The sequence below is a fragment of the Carcharodon carcharias genome, chromosome 10, assembly GCF_017639515.1.
Source record: "Carcharodon carcharias isolate sCarCar2 chromosome 10, sCarCar2.pri, whole genome shotgun sequence".
NCBI lineage: Eukaryota > Metazoa > Chordata > Chondrichthyes > Lamniformes > Lamnidae > Carcharodon > Carcharodon carcharias.
In genome coordinates this window covers 118,405,221-118,428,647 of record NC_054476.1, presented here as the reverse complement: position 1 = coordinate 118,428,647, position 23,427 = coordinate 118,405,221, and the positions used below count along the sequence as shown (strand labels likewise).

Genomic DNA, 23,427 nt, shown 5'->3' with positions numbered 1-23,427 from the left:
TGAATTAAACAAACAAGAACTCCAGGTTAGGTTGCCAATTCTGATAAAAGGTTAACCTGACTTGACAGATATAGTCTGATTTGTTGTTTATTTCCAAAATTTTTTGTTTGTTTTAATGTCTGTTTGCAGTTTTTCCCCTTTTTATTTGTAATTCTTTTTTTAGAGTAGCATCAAAGTGAGAGTTTAAGTAAAAGTTTAACTTCAAGTTATGATTTATACTTAAAAACAAATGTTAGGAGGATTCTTTGATCTGATTAAGACAGGTACTGCATGTGGTTAATCTAATCTATTTTTGCACAAGTCAAAACCAGTTAGTCGGGTCAGTTTTTTAATATTATGCTAGTGTTGGCTTTTCACAGCATATATGTTGTACAAACTGTAGCAAAACCATAATTCAAATTATACCATAAGCTTTCAAACTGGAGTCCTCATACCATTTGTGAGCTGGAAAGGGATCCCTTGGAAACTAAGAGGTCATCAGTTTCTATCTGATGCCTTATGAATGTAATTTTATATGCTAAAATGTTTCTGCAATGATAACAGTTTCCTTTTGGACAGCTGACACTTTTAGGAGTTTGTACAAGAGATTGCCAAGAGTGTATGGATATTAGCAGGAAGCTCAATGAGGGGAGCTAAGAATGGACATTCTAAAGTTATAGGACCAGATTGAGGTAATAGTGTGCCAATTTTGTCAGCTGACTCACTTACCTCAGCCAAAAGGCCTGGAGTTCAAGCTTCACTGAAGACTTGAACACTTAAGCTGATACCTTTGTGCAGTACTGAAGCATTGCTTTATCAGAGATGCCATTTTAGCATGAGATGCTAAATTCATGACACAGTCTCTACCTGTTCAGGTGGATGTTAGAGATTCATTGGCATCATTCAAACAAGAGGATGAGATCCCCTGGCATCCTGACCAAAATTTCCTCCCTTCAATACCAAAAGCAGATTAATTGCTATTATTCTGTTTGTAAGACATCACTGTATGTGAATTTGCTTCTGCATTGCAGGACCTACTGACATACCCTTGACTGGAAGGACTGCAAATGAGCATTAGTACTAATTTCAGAGTTGAGAGAAAAGAACCACAAGGGGTTAGCTACCATGATGCTTCTCTAGTTTTGTGTGTTTCAAACAAGCCAAGAGTCTATACTCACTTTAACTGCCAGTACAAGAGTTTTGACTGAGAGAATACTTCAGGAAAAAGTCTGCCTAACAGATCTTAGGCCTCATCTCGTCATTGACAGCCTGAAGTAATAGAAAGAACTCAATGACATAACAGGATGAACCAGTATGCCAGGTCTTCACTTCGTGCTTATGCTGCTTATAAGCTCATCTCATCAACATTTTGGATGTTTACAAATGAAGAATAGAGTGCCGTTTTCCAACCAATTTCAAAGGAGCTTATCAGAAACTGGATGTGGAAGAGACCAACGGAATATTTTTCAGACATATATGCCAGCTCATTTAGACGACAGGTATCCTAAGATAATGTATGAATGCTGATCAGGATGTCACAAGGCTCTCATATTTTAGTCATATTCCTTGATTGAGAAAAACTGGTTAGAAGAGGGCAATTCATTCCAATATATTCTGACCCATCTGTGGCACTCCTTATGGACTTTATTAACCTTACTGCTGATTTCCAGTTTTGTGACCTAGGGTAGTTGGCTATGAAGTGTAGCCCTGTCAGAAGGTTATGGTGGAATCTGCTATTAAAATTGCACATAATTTAAAGTTAGCACATAATCTAAAGACTTGCATTTATACACTGCCTTTCATAACATCAGAAAATTCCAAACAGCTTTCAGTCAATGTAGTAATTTGGAGTGCATTCTCTATAATACTGTAGGTAATATAGTGGTGATTGTGCTGATACAGTCCTCAAATGAATTTCCAAAATGCAACTGGAGGCCTGTTTATAACATTTGTGCTGAAATTTCTGTGAGAGTTCACAGGTCTTGCAGCTTGGGTGTAAATAGGATAATCACGTTTTGGAATTTCACAACTTTACTACAGGAAGATCTTGGTATGTTTTACATAAGGTGATATTTTTAAGTTAAAATTTTGCTCCCAAGGGGTTAATTGCTCTGAACAGGAGGACTGGAAGATATTTATGCAAAGCAAAAGAAAGTTGGGGAGTCATGCCTGAGATAGTAAGAATTTTTTAACAAAAGGATCAGACAATTATGCTGATATGGTTCCTTTCCTGGACATCACCCAAACTTGTTAGATTTAAGTAATCATATGTTTTAAGAAACAGCAGAGCTCAGTTTGTAGGGACCATCACATAGGAAGCCAGCTGATAGTTAAATGCAAGTCTTATTGGCCCTTTGGACAAGCAGCCAGTGGTTAAGTGACAACTTAGGAAAATGAGAAGCAAAGCAACATTAGCTCAGCAAAATAATATAGAGTTCTGCATTGTGCCTCTGGACATACAATAGCTCTCAAATTGGTAAATGTAGAATTCACAGCGAGGTGAAAAATGAGGAAGGCTAGCACGGAGCTCAAAACTGAAGTGGTACTAAGGTAAAGTAGTATAAAGTTATGGTGAACAAAATAACGTGCTCTCTTGGCAACTGCATACTGGTTTCATTCAACACCCCAAGAACGTTGTTACACCAGTGAAATACATTGGAGTGCTTGGGGTTTAATTATGGAATCTGAAATCCACTCCTGAAAAAGGTTAACAAGCTTTTAAATTGTAAGCAGATCAAAATTACATAGAATGGAAAGGGAGTGCTGAGCTTGGACTACTCCAACTGAGCACCAACATATTAGATCAGATAGCCCTTTTACACTTTACATTTAATGTCAGCACAAATCAAGATAAAGTACAAAAAGAGCTTCACATCCAGAACTATTTAATCAAATTCAAGACCCAAACAGGAAAAGCATCATTACCAGAATCATGTGGAACAGCATTTTGTACCTTAAAAAGGCAAACACCTCCAGATATATTGGAAAATTGAAATAACAGGACAAAACAATAAGATTTCTGAATCTTCAAGTATTTCTTAAAAGTACCCTAGCAACCACAAGAATCATAGGCTGGGGATCCATCAAATGTCTTGTACAGGACAAAATTATGTGTTCTGCTTTGTGTTTCACTGGTTATAAAATGAGATAATACAGTTTTGCAAATTGCTTTTCACACAACTTATAAATGAAGAAAATGTAAACATATACTTACTTAGAAAGAGAAACACCTCCTGCTTTCCCTATCATTTCTTCATGATGCAATACTGCTGTATTCCAAGGAACACCTAGGAACTTCAGAACATTCTTCATCCAAGTTTCAGGATGCAAAACAAGTTGTTCATAATGCACTGGTAAACACTTATTAAATCCAGTTTCCAAACACTGGTTATACATGGTCTCAATGGCACGGTTCCATTTGGTCAGGCAGTCTCTGTAACTGCTGAGGTCAAATCCTGCTATGGTAACTTTCCGAGTAATCATAGAATGTACTGAAGCACGCCCATCCCGTATCATTAGAATGAATTTGGCATTGGGAAAAATTTTACTTAAGTAAGTCAATGATTTGAGAGCAAATGGATCTTTATTGCATAAGTAAGTAGCAGGTTCTCCATGTTTAACAATAATTTCTAATAAAAAGGCTTGCATGGCTGAGTCCAGCACTTCATCTGTAACACCAGCTTCATCCAATCGTTGTTTTTCTCGGCCAGATCTGCTCCACATTTGCTTCATTGCAAGGATTCTAGGAATAACCCGGGTTTCTTCCCCACAGCGAACATCAGGATGGGCATCGAGCATGGCTCTCATGAGTGTGGTGCCACTTCTTGGTACTCCTCCAATAAATATTAATGGCATGTCTTTGTTGTAAACCAGTCTACTTGAACTGTTTTTGAATCCAGGTTTCGAAACGTGACTTAATGATCTGCCACTATCTAGAACGTTTGGATGCTGCTGGGTTTGCTCTTCTACTCTATGGTGGCATTCTATTGCGTAACGGCCAAGATAAAACACAGTTAGTGAGCTGATCACTAAACATGCTAATAGTAAGTTCTGTTTTAATTTGCCTATCATTTTGAATATCACTATGATAGTTATTGATCCAGATTTCAAAAGAGTCCCTTATAATTTTGCTTTTAAATCAATTCCAAGGCACCAAAACTGGAAAACATATCTGAAAAAGAAAACAAAATGTCAATGAAAACTCTTTGATATTACACCTACAGATAAACAGATACGTCTACAAAAGTACTTCAGAAATAAAAACACTTCCGCAATACTTTCAGTCCCACATCAAGCAATTGAAAACTTACCACCTTAAAATGACAAACAAGCTGTCTTCAAATTACTTTCCACTGCAAACAAAATATTTGCTAAAAATGAAGCTGAATTTCTTTTAACTCACTTTAAAAAATAAACTCAATTTAAGCATGCTATCAGAACATGAATCTAAGGGCTCAAAGAAACTAGCTGAGATCGAAAGTATATTTTTAAAAATCTGCAAGGAATGAGGAATTTGTTCATAATGCTTATAAACCCCTCTCTTTTATTTTGTACAAGCAGAACAGCTGGTGCTACTATTTTGTTGTGAGATTTGTTGGGTTGAAATAATGACAATGTCATGTTTTTTTCTTACAGTTTATGCCACCATCCAAAAGGGTTGACCACATCTTTATAAGAACAATGAAATCACATTCTCCCAACATATGTTACAAGAAACCCTATGAAATTCCAAGCAATACCATTTTAATGTACTGGGAAAGGCTGTATTCATATTAACTTAAATAATGTTTATAATATTTGCTCCACCTTCCTCCTAAATATAGTATGGTGATTTGGTTCCACAAGATATTCAATTGTACACAAACTAATCCCATGAAGTACATAATTCGTTCACTTCCAATAAAATTAGCTGTTAGAAGAGATCTCTAGCTATGCAATAAATGTTAACTTCATCCTTTTTCAAATAACGATTAATCTGCAGAACATTGTCAGCATTCATAAAAGCTGTTATATTAGGATTTTAAGAGACCAGATTGTGTGGTAGCAATGGCAGTGAAACTCTCCAGTTATGCAATGTTAACTTTAATTATCATCTGAAAGAGGTTAATCTTTAGAGCATTTTCAGTATTCATAATAAAAGCTGTTATTTTACAATTTCAATGGCCGGGATTTTGGGGTAGCAATGACAGTGAAGCTCAAGTGCTCGCTATCAGTACTCCTCTGAAACTGACAACTTCTGGATTGCACACTAGTGGAGGTTAAACATGGAAATCCAGAGATTCCATGAGCGATTGTACATTTCTCCATAGGGTGTGCTGTTGAAGTCATTAAACTGACCAGAACACAGACTTTTATGCTGTTAATCTCACTTATAAAAATCCTTAAAGTAATTAAAGTTTATTGAAATGAGGTGAAACTTTTTTTTAAAATAAGCACTAATTACCAACTTTGTATGTCAACAACTTTTCTGGCCCTGAAAATCAAATTTCTCCATTATGATAAAATACTTCCACTTTTAATAAAAGTTTTTTTTTAAAAAGCTGTATTTAAAGCTTCTACCCCAATCTTATGTGTGTGTCACAGTCTTTATTCTGTGCTCTGGAAAACGATATTACAAAGTAAAAGATAATCAGTGCCTTTAACTTCCTGGCTTGCTGTGTGAGAATACTTCAATGTGATTGACTGTTGATCTTCCTTGATTAGGCATCCAGCAACAATGATGAAGAGATCCCCTTATTTTGGCTCAAGTTTCAAACTGGCATCAGGAAAGGTGAAATCCACATCACAGAGATCTTCAATCTTTGTGGGCAGCTTAGAGGTCACTGGCGAGAACCATTACTTTGCCACTGACTGCAAAATCTGGACCATTAAAATGGCAGGTTTTAATAAGGTGGAAGAGTACAAAATTGACACTATATATAGGTAATGTAATCAAAAAGGAGAGGGGAGAAACAAAGACTACCCCAAAGAAAGCATGTTCAAAAATAGTGAATTAACCCATCCCTTAAAATTTAACAAGAGCATCTGCGTAGTAGGCCAAAAAAAGGTAGAAAACTGTGTATTCTGTTCCCAACCTCCATGCAATTGCAGGGAAATACTGAACGAAAATTACATGCTTCATCACTCCGGATAAAAAGGGGATCCTAGAGGAAAAAAAAGGTACCCATTCAGTTCTTGCACAGCATTTAGTAGTCAATTTTAGGCAGAGCAGAAGCCTGGGAATAGGATGCACTCCCAGTCAGCTATAGGTCATGCATGGAGACCCGGAGCAAAACAACTTGAATTAATATAGCGCCTGTGACATAGTAAAACGTCCCAAGTTGCTTCACAGGAACATTATAAAGCAAAATTTAACGCAAGAAGATAATAGGGCAGATAACCAAAAGCTTGATCAGAGATTTGTTTTAAGCAGCTTCTTAAAAAAGGAGGGGGTGGGTTTAGGGGTAGAATTCCAAAGGTTAGAATCTTTGCAACTGAAGGCACTATCACCAATCAGGAATGCTCAAGAGGCCAGAATTAGAGCAGTGGAGCTATCTCAGAGGGTTGTAAAGTAGAAGGGGATTAGAGAGATAGGGAGGCACAGGGCCTTGGAGGGATTTGAAAATATAAAGACAAGGATTCTAAAATTGAAGCATTGCTTAACCAGGAATCAGAGTATCACAGAATCTTTACAGTGTGGGAGGCCATTCAGCCCATCGTGTTTGCACCAGTTCTCTGAAAGAGCATTCTACTTAGTCTCATTCCCCTGCCTTACCTCCGTAACCTTGCACATTCTCTCTTTTCAGATAGCCATCCAATTCCCTTTTGAATACCTTGATCAAACCTGCCTCCACCTTTTGCCAATTATTTTGAATCTGTGCCTTCTGGTTCTTGATGCTCCCTTGAGTGGGAACAGTTTCTCACTATTTACCCTGTCCATACTCAAGATCCTCAATAGCTCTATCAAGGTCTCCTCTCAGCCTTCTTTTCTCCAAAGAAAACAGTCCCAACCTCTCCAAGCTATCCTCATAGCTTCAGTTCTTCATCCCTGGAATCATTCTTGTGAATCTCCTCTGTACTCTCTTCAACGCCTTCACATCCATCCTTAAGTATGACACCCAGAACTGGACACAGTACTCCAATTGAGGCCTGGTGTCTTATATAAGTTCAACATGGCCTCCTTACTCTTGTACTCAGTGCCCCTATTAATAAAGCCCAAGATACATGCTTTATTAACTGCTCTCTCCACATGCCCTGCCACTTTCAACGACTTACGTGTATATACAGTGAAGTTCTTCTGCTCCTGCGCCTCCTTTAGTTTCTCCCTTTTATTTTATACTGTCTCCCCATATCCTTCATGTCAAAATGAATCACTTCACACTTCTCCGCATTGAATTTCATCTGCTAATGGTCTGCCCAAACTATCAACATGCTTATGTTCTTTTGAAGTTCATCACAGTTTTCAACATTTCCAATCTTTGTATCATATGCAAATTTTGAAATCATGCCCTGCACACCACAGTCGAGGTCATTAATACGTTAAGTGCAAGGGTCCCAACACTGACCCTTGGGGAGCTCCACTACAAACCTTCCTCCAATCTGAAAAACATCCATTAACCACAACTGCTTCCTGTCATTCAGCCAATTTCTTATCCAAGTGCCTACTCTCCCATTTATTCCATGAGCTAGAATTTTGCTCAAGTCTGATGTGTGGCACTGTATCAAATGCCTTTTGATAATCCATGTACACCACATCACCAGTGTTTCCTTTATCAACCTTCTCTGTTATCTCCTCAAAAAACTTCAGCAAGTTAGTTAAAAATGACTTTTCCTTAATTAATTCATGCTGTCTTTCATTAATTATCCTGCGCTTGTCTAAGTGACTATTGCCTCCTCTCTCACTTTGGCCTGGGTAGCATCTTCTTTCTTTGTAAAGACAAATACAAAGTACTCGTTCAATACCTCCACTATTTCTCCTGCCATGCAAGGCCACTTTTTTATTCCGAACCGGCCCTACTCTTTCTTTTACCGCCCTTTTATTATTTATATGCTTATAGAAGACCTTGGAGTTCCCTTTTATATTAGGTGCCAGTCTCTTTTCATGCTCTCTCCTTGCTTTTCTTATTAGATTTTTTCACTTCCTCTCTGGTCCTTCTACATTCAACCCGATTCTCCGTAGTAGTTTCTACTAGACGTCTGTCGTACACTCTCTTCTTCCTTTTTATTTTCACCTCCCTCTCTCTCGTCATCCAGGGCACTCTGAATTTATTTGTCCTACCTTTCCCCTGCAAGGGAATATACCTTGACATTGCCTGCAATACTTTTTCCTTGAAGGTAGCTCATTGTTCAGCCACCATCTTTTCTGTTAACATTTGATTCCAACTCAAACAACTCTGAAGGGATGAGAACACATCTAAGTTGGTTTTCCCCAAATTAATTATCCCTGTTCTGTATTGTTCCTTGTCCTTTTCCACAGCCTGTCTCCTCACATGTCTCTTACTCCAGTCAGAGGACACAGGGCAATGGGTAAATGGGATTTGGTGCAATTAAGGACACGACAGCAAAGCCTCTAGCTTATGGAGTTAGAATGTGGGTGGCCAACTAAAAGAAAGTGTGCTGGAGCCAAGTATAGGAGGTAACAAAAGCATGGAAGCGGGTTTCAGCAGATGAGCTAAGGCATGGGCACAGTCAGGCAATGTTACAGAGTTGGAAATAGATGGCCTGAGTGATGGCATGGCTATAGTCAAAAGCTCACCCCTGGGTCAGATATGAGATCAAGATTATGTTCAACCTCAGTTTCCAGGGAGAGGGATGGAGTTTGTAATGAGGGCTACAATGGCTTAGATCTTTGCAATACTTGATTGCAGGAAATTTCTGTTCATCTGGGACTGGATGACAGACAAACAGTCCAATAATTTAGAGATGGTGGAGGAATCGAGAGCTGTGGCGGTGAGGTAGAGCTGGGAATGAAATAAAATCTCCCAAAAAATTGCCTCATGTGCTTTTTGATATTCTGTTAGTCATTGTTTATTTCCAACTCCTAGATTATGGAGGATTTTCTACACAAGTGAAGAGATACCCAAATATTATTGACCAAAAGAGGCAGGTTAATAGAATTAATTGTCTTTTCATCTTCTCATCATAATTAGCCGGTATGTGTTCTCAAATGGAGAAATGTAATTTTTTTTTATTCATCCATGGGATGAGGCCCCTTGTTCAGCATTTAAGAATCAATCACATTGCTGTGGGTCTGGAGTCAGATGTAGGCCAGACCAGGTGAGGACAGCAGATTTCCTCTCCTAAAGGACATTAGTGAACCAGATCAGTTTTATGACAATGGTTTCATGGTCATCACAGACTTTTAATTCCAGTTTTTTTTAAATTGAATCTGCTGTGGTGGGATTTGAACCCAGGTCTCCAGAGCATTACCGAGTCTCTGGAATACCAGTCCAGTGACAATGCCACTATGCCACCGCCTCCCCCATAAATCAGGCCTTTTCCAAAAACTGATCATTTTGCTTGTTTCTTAAATAACTACAAGTATAATGTGAATCTGAACCATACAAATTAGGAAGGTTCTAGGTTCTACCAGCAATAAGGGTACAACATTTAGTCTCTACTAGAAGGCACGAAAGTGAAAGGGGATGAGTGGATAGGAAGCAACCCACTCCCAAACACTGTTAAATCACTGATTCACAATAGAAAGTGCATTTCTGGATATCGATCCAGGGCAGATTCAGTTTTGGTTGAGAGAGCCTTCCCTTTTTGTCAAAATCAGTTTATATTCATGTCTGGGCCCACAGAGAAAGATTGATCAATTGGATAAGGCACCAAAAGGTACTGCAAATCACCTTCTTCAGGATACCAGGACAAAAAAAATGGTTAAGAGAAAACAATACAATCCATCAGTTTTCAATTGAGTCACATTCATCCACAAATGTCACTTCATTCATATATATCACTGAATTGGCCATGCCCGATTAACATCCATGGAGCATGCACACATCGTGATTACTACAATTCAAGTAAACCAATATGCTGAGGGAATATTAAATCAGGTGGCATAACATCTACAGTTTAAATGAAAAAAAAGGAAATAAGAGTTATTACATGTAATTTCACCTTTTAAAAATATAGGAATTGCCTTTGAGCATATCTTCCAAAGCCATATTTTATGCAAAACCATAAGATCCAGAATTAATTTTTACACGAATACCAGCTTTTAATAACCTGGACATCTAGTGCACAACTTATGCACCAAATTTACTGAGCAACAGTAAAACTACAAGTCTGATTTATACATGGTCATAATTAGATGAGAATTTATAATACTAGAATTTTTGTGCATACAAATCTCTGCACTTGTTTCCATTCCATCGTTAAACAATTATTTGTATCAGGTATAATAGTGATGCAGGTTTTGTGAAAAATTGCATCCCACCATGGTGACTACATCAAAACAACTTACAAAAAGAACAAAGTTCTGTAGATTCATGGAAATTCTTGGCAAGCCTAACCTCAATTGTAATGATAAACAACTTCAGTTATTCTACAAGTAAACCAAACATCCAGAGATGAAATATGATCACCTTATTTAACAGAATTCAGGGAAAAAAAATCATCTCTGGACCCAGTATTAGCCAAAAGTAAATCGAATAAACAAACTGGATGAAAAGCATACTCAATCAATCTTCAACAAAGTTGCGGCCAGCTATATCTGTCGAGCACCATGGATACAGAGCTGAGAGATGCTGGTTTTCAACTAAGATAGCCAACCATATTTTTTCAGCAACACAAGCTGCTGCCTCATTTGAACCTCATTGTTAATCAGCTCAGAAGACAAGAGTTTCAATAAACAATTAGCCATCAGTTGTTGAGCCAGGACTCTTGAAGGTTGCATTAGGGATGCTGCTTAATAATTTGCAGAAGAACCAGCTTCCCAAGTTCAGAGGTGGTGTCAATTTTACCATACTTGAAAGTTTGATCAATGCCTCTTGTTAAATATGTCATTACAGTAATCCACATGTTTTGCTTTGCCTCTTCTTTCATATAACATGTTGAACACTGTGCAAATTACACTCAATATCCTTCCCTGGCCATCCCTTCCATCATATGAAGACTGTGTTGGTACCCTGATTGAGAATTTTATCCAATGCTTCCAATTTTCACTTATCCATCATACTCCATCTAAATCTTCTTTCCTGGACTTTACATTTGATGATGGGCTGATCATAGACATTGATTATAACCAGATGACTTCCAAAATATGCTTCCTGGGCACACTATTATTCGGTACAAATATCATCTACAATTACATCATTGCCACTGAACTTTGTGCCATCGCAACCACACACAAAGCACATACATCCTGCATAAGAATGTAACAATCAAGCACCCTTATGTTAGCTCCTTAAATCTGAACAGTCCACTCATCACCATAGCAATTTGGGACTACTTCAAAGTTCTGCTAAAGGGGGAAACTCCATACAAGATCAAAACTCCATTGGAAAAAAGTGCAAGAAATTGGTGGCAGGCTAAAAATATCCCTTTCACTACTTTCTCACAGGTGGTTAGGAAATGGCATAATACAATTTCAGACCATGCTATTCATATTACACATACAAAATTATGCTTCAAATTTCTGAAATTCATGAAGTAAAAATCTACGGCTATTCAACTGGAGCAGATTCTGAACTACAGAATGTAATGCCAGTGCAGGAAAAGGAAACAAAGCAGAGAATACTCTTTTAGTATAATCAAGTTCTAATTGCATTTCACAAGTACATAACACCTTTGGTTAAAAACATAAAACTGCAGATGCTGGAAATCCAAAACAAAAACAGAATTACCTGGAAAAACTCAGCAGGTCTGGCAGCATCGGCGGAGAAGAGTTGACGTTTCGCGTCCTCATGACCCGTCAACAGAACTGGGTGAATCTAAGGAGGAGTGCAATATAAGCTGGTTTAAGGTAGTGGTGGTGGGGGGGTGTGGTGTTGGGTGGGGGGGGAGAGAAGTGGGGGTGGGTGGTGTGGTTGTAGGGACAAGCAAGCAGTGATAGGAGCAGATAATTATAAGACGTCACAGACAAAAGAACACAGAGGCATTGAAGGTGGTGATATTATCTAAACGTATGTGCTAATTAAGAATGGATGGTTGGGAACTCAAGGTACAGCTCTACTGGGGGTGGGGTGGAAAGGCTAGCAGGGCATAAAAGATTTAAAAATAATGGAAATAGATGGGATAAGAAAAATCTATATAAATTATTGGAAAAAAACAAAAGGAAGAGGGAAGAAACAGAATGGGGGTGGGGATAGAGGAGGGAGTTCAAGGCCTAAAGTTGTTGAATTCAATATTCAGTCCGGAAGGCTGTAAAGTGCCTAGTCGGAAGATGAGGTGCTGTTCCTCCAGTTTGCGTTGGACTTCACTAAAACAATGCAGCAAGCCAAGGATAGACATGTGGGCAAGAGAGCAGGGTGGAGTGTTAAAATGGCAAGCGACAGGGAGGTTTGGGTGCTTCTTGCGGACAGACCGCAGGTGTTCTGCAAAGCGATCGCCCAGTTTACGTTTGGTCTCTCCAATGTAGAGGAGACCGCATTGGGAGCAACGAATACAGTTGACTAACTTGGGGGAAATGCAAGTAAAATGCTGATTCACTTGAAAGGAATGTTTGGGCCCTTGGACGGTGAGGAGAGAGGAAGTGAAGGGGCAGGTGTTGCATCTTTTGCGTGGGCATGGGGAGGTGCCATAGGTGGGAGTTGAGGAGTAGGGGGTGATGGAGGAGTGGACCAGGGTGTCCCAGAGGGAACGATCCTTACGGAATGCCGCCAGGGTGGGTGAAGGGAAGATGTGTTTGGTGGTGGCATCGTGCTGGAGTTGGCGGAAATGGCGGAGGATGATCCTTTGATTCTGTAGGGATCGTTCCCTCTGGGCCACCCTGGTCCACACCTCCATCACCCCCTACTCCTCAACCCCAACCTATGGCACCTCCCCATGCCCACGCAAAAGATGTAACACCTGCCCCTTCACTTCCTCTCTCCTCACCTTCCAAGGGCCCAAACACTCCTTTCAAGTGAATCAGCATTTCACTTGCATTTCCCCCAACTTAGTCTACTGCATTCATTGCTCCCAATGCGGTCTCCTCTACATTGGAGAGACCAAACGTAAACTGGGTGACCGCTTTGCAGAACACCTGCGGTCTGTCCGCAAGAATGACCCAAATCTCCCTGTCGCTTGCCATTTTAACACTCCACCCTGCTCTCTTGCCCACGTCTGTCCTTGGCTTGCTGCATTGTTCCAGTGAAGGCCAACGCAAACTGGAGGAACTGCACCTCATCTTCCGACTAGGCACTTTACAGCCTTCCGGACTGAATATTGAATTCAACAACTTTAGGTCTTGAACTCCCTCCTCTATCCCCACCCCCTTTCTGTTTCTTCCCCCTTCCTTTTGTTTATTTCCAATAATTTATATAGACTTTTTTTTTCCCACCTATTTCCATTGTTTTTAAATCTTTTATGCCCTGCTAGCCTTTCCACCCCACCCCCAGTAGAGCTGTACCTTGAGTTCCCAACCATCCATTCTTAATTAGCACATTCGTTTAGATAATATCACCACCTTCAACGCCTCTGTGTTCTTTTGTTTGTGACATCTTTTGACGATCTGCTCCTATCACTGCTTGCTTGTCCCTACAACCACACCACCCTCCCCCCCCGGCCCCCACCTTAAACCAGCTTATATTTCACCCCTCTCCTTAGATTCACTCAGTTCTGCTGAAGGGGCATGAGGACTCAAAACGTCAACTCTTTTCTTCTCCGCCGATGCTGCCAGACCTGCTGAGTTTTTCCAGGTAATTCTGTTTTTGTTTTAAAACCTTTGGTTGTTAAGTGTCATAAAATGGAAAGGGCTGTTTACATTGCTGTACCAAACACAAGTTTTAGTAACTGTTCTGGCTGTAACATTGCTGGTCTGACCTGAAAGGTTACCATCTAGAAAACCAAAAAGTTATAGCCACATAGTAGATTAGTGCAGAATACATAATTATAGGAACATAGGACTTAGGGGCAGGAGTAGGCCATGCGACCCTTCAAACCTTCTCCACCATTCCATAAGATCATGGCTGATCTGGTTGTGGTCTCAATTCCACTTTGCTATCTGGTTCCATAACCCCCGACTCCCTTGTCTATCAAAAATCTGGCTGATTCTGCCTTGGATAAATTCAATGATCCAGCCTCTACTGTATTTCTCTTTCCCAGAAAGCAGAGACTAACGACCCTCAGGGAAAAAATTCTCATCTCCATCTTAGAAGGAGGGCCTCATTCTTAAACTGTGTTCCCTAATTCTAGTCTCTCCCACAAGTGGGGACATCCTCCCAGTATCCACTCCTATCAAGTCGTCTCAGGGTCTTATATGTTTCAATAAGAACACCTCTCATTCTTCTAAACTCCAATGAGTATAGGCCCAATCCATTCAACTTTTCTTCATAAGAAAGCCCTTCATCCCATCAATGAGCCGCGTGAACCTTCTCTGAACAGCTTCTAACACAGTTACATAATTTTTCAAATAAGGAGCCCAAAACTGTACACAGTGCTCCAGATGTGGTCTCACCAAGGCCCTGTACAGCTGCAGTAAAACTTTCCTACTTTTATATTCCATTTCCCTTGTAATAAACAACAACATTCCATTTGCCTGCCTAATCACTCGCTGTACCTGCATATGAATATTTTGTGATTCATGTACCAGAACACCCAGATCCCTCTGTACCACAGTTCTGCAATCTCTCCCCATTTAATTAGCATACTGTTTTTCTATTCTTCCTACCAAAGTGGACAAGGTGACCTTTTCCCACATTATACTCCAATTGCCAAACTCACTTAACCTATCTATATCCCTTTGTAAACTCTGCCTCCTCTTGACTACTTACTTTCCAACTTTTCTTGGTATCATCGTCAAATTTAGCTAACATACATTCGGTCCCTTCATCCAAATTTTTTGGGTTGCCAAACTGAAAAAGACCCATTTATGCCTACTCTCTTAGCTATGAACATGTTTCAATGTTTATCTTAAACCTGCAACAAAACACTATCTAAAAGATGAAAAAAAAAATCTAAAATATATGGATGTAAGAAATATATTCAGTAATATCTGACAATATCAACTAGATTATACTTGATTAGTCAATTTAAGGCTAGTTAGCTTGACAGATTGCCAAGTCAAATGAACTCCAAACTGAATTTTATGTATGAATAGCAAGGTGTAAACAGCGAACCAATTTAAAAAAACATGTGCACCAAAATTCAACATTGTGTTTTGAATTCTCATGAAAACTTCTCCTTTTATTAAACATGCATATTTTCATCCTAAAATATTCCATTATACTAGAAATGTTTAAAAAGTTGTGTCAAAATGTAGGTTAGATTACACTGCCCCCTGATCTATCAATGTGACCACAATAACAAAGCTCCTACTGGAAACAAAATTAAAATGCTGAATTTGATTTAGCTTTGACCTTCATTATCGGCAGTGGTCATCATACTTACAGAACTCCCTCATCGTTAAAAGTGCAATACTTTGGTGAAGATTGAAATTGACCTAAATCCAATATAAATATAGATATTTAAATATAATTTTCTTAAAGAATACAATTCAAATACAAGAAGAAACTAGATGACATGCTTTTTTCAAAAAAATATTTAAACAATAGTAAAGATGCAATGTTCACAACTAGCAGGATAGACACGTTTATGAAGCTGGCAGAAAATGGATGAATGGAGGCATTTATCTCTTATATTTCAGGGTTAAAAGACAAGTACTTTGAGCTTTGATCCCTGCATTCATATGCTCAATGGCATCTCAAATTGAAGATGATACCTAAAAATATATTTGTACACTAACATAAGTATGCACTGTTGAAAACACACGTACTTAGCTTGCTATTGCAGAGTCAGTACTGGATAGGAAAATAATCTATTAAAAGAATGTATAAACACATCTGCCACATAAAAACAAAGTGCAAGTGCTTAGAACTTCAAAACATGCAACAGTACATTAACAATCTGTCACAACCCTGCATTTAAAAAACTTTGAACGTTGTAAATCGAAGTCTCAGCTGTATTCAAATAATAAGAATCTTTCAAATGATACCCAAGAATTTACTGCAGCGTGAATTCTTATTTAGGTTACTTGAAACACTGATGGCAGTGCAAATGTTTATGACATGAAAAAATATTTCATGAATTGGAGTTCCATTTAGTGAATAACTATGTAGACTATCGCTCACTTCAAATTAAGTTAACTAAATTAAGAGTGATTTGTGTACAAGTAGCTACCTCAGTACAGACACTCAAGTTTGATTCTAGTTTTAACTGCAGATACTGTGCACCTTTAAAACAGATGTTTCTCTTGATAGAAATACTTCTCTTCATGCAAAACTAACAATTCAAATACTTTCATTGAAGGGCTCCCCAAAGGCTCTTTTTGAGAAAAAAAAAAGCCTACTTTGTCGAGGGCCACTTTTTGATTTTCAGGGGCGATGTTTTGGTTTTTGGGAGCTCCCTTTTTCATTTTCACTAACTCCTTTTTTAGGTGTTGCAGTCATGGAAGAACATTACCTTCTGCATTTGTCTTGAATTTTTCTTTAGTGTTTCCTTCTTCAGACAGATAAGATACCAAATGGAAAGACTACACATTATGAAATCATGTATTCTTAGGAAAATTCAAGTTGTTCATAATAATTGTGCAAACTGTTAAGATCACAAAAAAAAATGGTTTGCTGAAGCCCATATTAACAACAGAACATGACCTTGCTAGATTAAGTACATCATAGACAGGGAAGCCTCAGTAAAGGGACAAGGTGTCACCACACACAGGCTAAGGTTGCCTGCCATCTGAAAAGTCTCTGCTCATCACCTAAATACAATTACCAATTTACAATAATAAAATAAAGTCAGATTTATCTCAAATTCCAACTATTTGATGCAACTAAATAGAAATCAGGCATAAGACCAAGTGAATTTCTGCATGTTTCATTTCTTCTTCTCATTTGTCAATGGCTCCTCACCCACCATCACCACAGGATTATCCTCCACAGGTTCCTATGATCTTTAATTACTATCCATTGGATCCTATAATCACCACCACCACTGACCTTCTGCCCTGCTGCTGTCTTTGAAGACATTCCGGTACAGGCAACTCCCCTGGGACCGATCCTGGCCTCATTATTGGGTTTCCAGCCACTTCCTCCATCCTCTTTCTCCTGTTCCTTTTCGGCCTCCCACAGGAGGTCAAATAGGTAGGACTCATCATCCAGGATAACTGCTACTCAACTTCCAATCACAGGTTCCTGCCCTCCTGATCCTCCAATCATAGAATCTTATCTCTGCAGGAAGTGCAAGATGGGAGGGAGGGAGGGAACTTGCAATTGAGGGAGTTAGAATGGCACGCATGGGAGAAACAATCTGCAACTGGAAGAACAGTTCATTACAGATTCTCTCTCTCTCCCACATGCGCCGCTCCTCCGGTCAAACACTACATTATTTTCCCACTCTCACAGACACCTGTGCCTATAACTGTTCATCCCCATTTGGACTATAGAGTGGTCATAGTGTAAGCTGAGATGTATGGCGGTGACGTTTCTTGAATTTTTCATCCCCTTTGATTTATTGCAGGCTTTGAGAGGTTGAGGACGAACTCACCTGTCGTGTATTTTGAATCCTGATTCTCGGATAATATTAACTCAATTCAATGGCAATAATGAACTGAATTGTGTCCAAATCTAGGATAATCACCAAAAAGATTCATCCCTCTGTAAAAGGAAGAATTTTTCCAAAGGTCCCCAGAATAGGTAGAATTTGGTAGATCAGCAAGAAAGGTGAGAGGGGAAAACTAAGCAATTCTAGACTAGTTAGCAGAACATTCATTGTCGGAAAAGTGCTAGTCTATAATTAAGGTTAGGTTGACTGAACATGTTGGAAATTTTCAGTTGATCAATGAAAGCCAACGTGAATTTTAAAGGGTTGGTCATGCCTAGCAAACTTGACTAACAATTTTTGAAGGCGTGACTAAAGTAGTAAACAGGGAAATGTAAAGTTGAAGCTCATGAAATTATAGGTAAATTATAGACCTAGTTAGGAAATTAATAAAAACAAAAAAACTGCGGATGCTGGAAATCCAAAACAAAAACAGAATTACCTGGAAAAACTCAGCAGGTCTAGCAGCATCGGCGGAGAAGAAAAGAGTTGACGTTTCGAGTCCTCATGACCCTTCGACAGAACTAGACTCATCATCCAGGATAACTGCTACTCAACTTCCAATCACAGGTTCCTGCCCTCCTGATCCTCCAATCATAGAATCTTATCTCTGCAGGAAGTGCAAGATGGGAGGGAGGGAGGGAATTCAAAATACACGACAGGTGAGTTCGTCCTCAACCTCTCAAAGCCTGCAATAAATCAAAGGGGATGAAAAATTCAAGAAACGTCACCGCCATACATCTCAGCTTACACTATGACCACTCTATAGTCCAAATAGTTCTGTCGAAGGGTCATGAGGACTCGAAACGTCAACTCTTTTCTTCTCCGCCGATGCTGCTAGACCTGCTGAGTTTTTCCAGGTAATTCTGTTTTTGTTTTAGTTAGGAAATTAGCTGAGTAGAAGGTCAGAGTTGGGATAATGGGCAGATACTCTAAATAGCAGGATGTGACTAGTGGTTTCTCACAGGATCTGTGTTGGGCCCTCAACTATTTGCTGTATTCATTAACGACTTAGATAATGGGACAGAAGCCATTTATCCAAATTTGCCAATAACACAAAGATAGGTGGCACTGTAAGCAATTTAGACGGAAACAAAACCAAAAATACTGATAGTTTTGTGCAATTACTTAATCTATGGCAAATGGATTTCAGTGTAGACAAATGAGGGGTAATCCACTCTGGATCTAAAAAGGATAGAATACGGTACTTTCTGAATGATGAAAAGCCAGAAACAGTGGCGGTCCAAAGAGACTTGGGGACCCAGGTACACAGATCATTAAAATCTCATGGGTCTAGAAAATAATTAAAAAGACTAATGGATTGCCAGCCTTTACATCTAGAGGACTAGAATACAAGGCGATAGAAATCATGCTTCAGCAGTACAATGCCCTGTTCAAATCACACCTGCAGCCGTGTGTGCAGTTCTGGGCACCACACATTAGGAAGGATATATTGGCCTTGGATGGAGTGCATTTGCCAGAAGGCTACCTGGACTCCAAGGGTTAGACTACAAGGAAAGATTATACAAACCAGGGTTGCATTCCCTGGAATTTTGACATGATGGCAAATTGGATGATTTGATCGAAGTTTAAGCTATTAAGGGGAACAGGGAAGGAGAAACTACTTCCACTAATTGGAAATGGATTATGGGTGTTGGAAGTTTAAGTAATTTTAAAAAAGGATCTGTAATACTGTAAGAGACTTGCTCATGTTACTGATTGGTCCATAGTGTCAAACAGTTAACATGGGCCAAACAGGTTTCTAATTGCATGACATTATTCAAAGAAGGAGGAAACTCAAAAGCACATTAAGAAATGGGAGAAGATCATACAGCCCCTCTGAGCCTGCTCAGTCATTTAATGAGATCATGGCTCATCTTTGGCCTCAACTCCATCTTCCTATCGTGATTTCCCAATGGTCAAAAAAAACTCAGCCTTGATTATACTCAACAATTGAGCTTCTAGAGCCCTCTCGTGTAGAAAATTCCAAAGATTCACAACCCTCCTATTCTTCTTCATCTCAAACCCTAACCGCGACTCTATGCCCCATAATTCTAGACTCTGCAGCCAAGGAACCAGCCTCTCACCTTTCAAGCCCCCTTAAAACCTTATATTTCAATTAGATCAGCTCTCATTCTTTTAAACTCCAGAGTATATAGGTCCATTCTACACAGCTGCTCACCATAGGGCAAATTTCTCATCTCATGAATCAATCCAGTGAACCATCACCATGTCCCCTCCATGGCAAGTATATCTTTCCTTAGCTAAGGGGACCAAAATTGTGCACAGTACTTCCTCACTCTTGTACTTTAATCCCCTTGCAAAAAAGAAACAGGCCATCTGCTTTAACTGTTGCAGTGTTTATCCCATTTGATTTATCAGGGACCTCGCTAGGCACAAAATGGTTGCTATAATTGACCACACAAGAATGAGTGCATTTCTCAAGTAATTAATTGGTTGCGAATTATTCAATTACACTGATGTAATAAGGTGCTAATCCAAATTCTCTCTCCACTGAGCTAACTACACAACGTTAAAGGCCAGATTTCAACAAAAATGCACAAGGTACATTTTACTTAGCCACCTTAACTTCTCTATTTTTCGTTTTTCCCCCTTCACCCACATAACCAGCTACTTGAAAGGATAGATGCTGTTTTTCTGCTTTGGTCAGTTTAAATCTCCTAGCCTTTGAATATGGGCACACATCCAAGTTTCAATCCACTCAACCTCTGTCCATCATGACACTTGTCTTATACTGCCTCACTGCCCAATTTCAATACATAGCTTTTAACACCTAAACCATAAAGGCTGCATTATAGTGGATAATTAGCCTCCAAGATAAAAACATCAGTTCCCAAATACTAGAATAGTAAGCACTGATGGTGATATTTAATTGTATAAAAATTAAGGTGTTTGAAATGAAAGATAATTATTGCTTGGAATTTCTCCAAGATCTCTCTGGAACTGTGATACGAATGGTGAAGGTGTGTCCCCATGGCATAGAGATGTCTCATTTAGAAAATACTTCCCCACCACTGCTACCCTATGCTTTTCTATTCTATTTTTTCATTTCAAAATGAAGCTGAAATTATTCATCTCCACATTTTGAATAAGAGGCATATTAGAGTTACAGCTTTAACATCTGCATCAGATTCTCAAAATTAGATGTCTATAACATTTTCTTTATATAAACGTTAGCAATTAAATTTCAAAGCATTATTTAAAATTACAAATCAAATGCTATAGCTTTCAGAAATTATTCCTCAAGTTTAAGTGGACTCGACACTTGATCCGTCTTCTCAGCAGAGACTTTGTATAGAATAAAAACAAAAAACTGCGGATGCTGGAAATCCAAAACAAAAACAAAAATAAAAATACCGGAAAAACTCAGCAGGTCTGACAGCACCTGCGGAGAGGAATACAGTTAATGTTTTGAGTCCGTATGACCCTTCAACAGATTCTATACTTTGTATAGAATGCTATTTAAAGCACAAGTATCCAAACGTTTTAAGCTGTGGGCCAACTGAATACTAATCTTGAAGCATCGTGGGTCATGTATAGAATTAAATATTCCCATTAACTTCCATATATGGAGCTAATGTTAATAGATCTCTTGATGCTCTGATTTGATATTTATCCACCATTGAGCATTAGTCCTAAGAATAGCCCTTCCCAAGCTGCCAAGCCCAAAAAATTCCAACAGGGCAAATATGCAAAGTAAAAGAGCATAAGTAGAACAGAATTGCCCAAGCTTCATTGGTCACATTGTCATGGTTTGAGGTGAAATATGATCTACGGGTATAGTTTATACACCCTAGGTACAAAATGCAACAGCGAAACTTAAAGATCAAAATATTGTTTGGAAATGCATAAAAAGCAAAAATATATCACAAATGCAGTTTACAATGAACGGTGCTCATGAAATTGTCAGGTGGGTGTCAAACTAGAGTGATTTCAGTGTATGACAGCAGCTACTTTGCTGCTACAGGTTGCCAATGATAAAAGGCTGGTTGATTGGCAAAGTGCCAATCAAACAGACTGGCTTCTCCTGGGTGGTGATGCCAAGCTTCTTGAGTGTTGAAGCTGCACCCATCCAAGCAAGGGGAGAGTATTCTGTCACATTACTGAAGTGCCCAGCAGGTGTAGGAAAGGATTTCAGGAGTCGAAAGGTGAGCCACAGAACATCCAATCTCTGATTTGCTTTAGTAGCCATGCCACTTATACAGCTGATCCAGTTGAGTACTAGTCAGTCAATGCTGGTCACCCACCCCATGAGTTTATTGCATTGAATGTTAAGGGGAGGCAGTTTGGCTCTCCTAGTAAATGGTTATTGTCTGGCACTTTTGTGGTACGTACACTACTTGCCACATTATCAGCCCAAACCTGAATATTGTCCAGGTTTGGCTGCATGCAGGTATGAAGTGCATCAGTGAGAAAACGTGAAATGAAGCTGAATGCTGCAACGATTAAAAAGCAGCACAACATGTGTCTTATGATGGGGGAACGATCATTGAAAAAGCAGCTGAAGATAGTAGTATCTCAAGCCCAACTTGAAGGAACTCCTACAGCAATTTGGAGTCTTTAACATAGTAAAATGTCACAAGGCTCTTTATCGGAGTGTTATCAAACAAAATTTGACACCAAGTCACATATTAAGACAAGTGTACAAAAGTTTGGACAAAGATGCGTTTTTAAGGAGTGACTTAAAGGAGAGAGGTAAAAAAGGTAGATATTTTCAAGGGAGGGAATTCCAGATGTTAGGGGTTAGAGAACTATTGGCATTGCTGCCAATATTGGAGCAATGAAAATTGTGGGTGCCAAAGAGGCCAGAATTCGAGGAATGTGGGAATCTGGGAGGGTTGCAGGCCTGGCAGAGGTTATATAAAGGAAATTGGGAAGAGCAAGGCCATGGAAATATTTGAAAACCAGGATGAGAATTTCAAAAATTGAGGCATTGCCAGAACAGGAGCCAACCTAGGTCAGTGAGCACAGGGCTGAATGGGACTCAGCATAACTTAAGATATGGGCAGCACAATTTTGGATCAGCTCAAGTTGACAGAGGGTGCAAGATGAGAGGTCAGCTAAGGAGCATTGGATTAGGTGGTGCAGAGACGGGTGATGTTAGCCATTCACCGTTTGCAAACATACTCACCCAAAATAGCTACGATTAGTCAAAAAACATGTGTTAACTTCAAAACAAGCTCCTTCCACTTAGCTCTCTTGCATCCTGCTTAAATTTACAAGCAGCATAACGAGCCAATGCCAGAATTAGTACTACTTACAAAATATCCAAACACATCCAGTCACTAATACTTTCACACATCATTAACACTTAGCTTGTTCCCCAATTCTTGAGAAAGCAATCACAACTGCAATTCAACAGCTAACTAGTCATATATTGTTTAGTATAAAATGGCAGTATACTGCAGAATACTGAAACTCTGAACAATAAACAGAAAATGCTGGCAATACTCAGCAAGTCCAATACCATCCACGGAGAACGGTGGAAATATTATTTTGTACTCGAATCTAGTTCAGACCAAGCTCCCTTAGATCAATGTAAATTCTCAATGTTAAATAACACTTTCTACACAGAAACTAGATTATATGCATGCATCAACATAAAAACTAAAACCACAAAAAGCTTGCCAATGATTTAATCTGAGTAAACAAATAACCCTTTCCAAAAATTCTTACATATGGATCAGCATTTCAAGAAAGATAATT

The 23,427-nt window shown here is 39.1% G+C and overlaps 1 protein-coding gene across 26 annotated transcripts in view; it reads right to left on the bottom strand.

Annotated features, from left to right (window-relative positions):
• LOC121283070 (protein-tyrosine sulfotransferase 1-like) overlaps window positions 1-23,427 on the bottom strand; it is a 70,266-nt gene that overhangs the window by 41,658 nt on the left and 5,181 nt on the right. For 19 of the 26 annotated variants that reach the window (XR_005944181.1, XM_041197103.1, XM_041197128.1 and 16 more), the window contains one exon: window positions 3,194-4,150. Coding sequence is in view for 25 of the 26 variants with exons in the window: in XM_041197103.1 (XP_041053037.1) it covers window positions 3,194-4,050 (857 nt within the window). In the remaining variant the exon portion in view is untranslated. Of the gene's footprint in view, window positions 1-3,193; window positions 4,151-5,615; window positions 5,839-15,492; window positions 15,511-16,563; window positions 16,581-17,099; window positions 17,343-23,188; window positions 23,262-23,427 lie in introns of those variants that run through there. The other 7 variants (XM_041197104.1, XM_041197115.1, XM_041197119.1 and 4 more) reach the window with 5 other exon arrangements.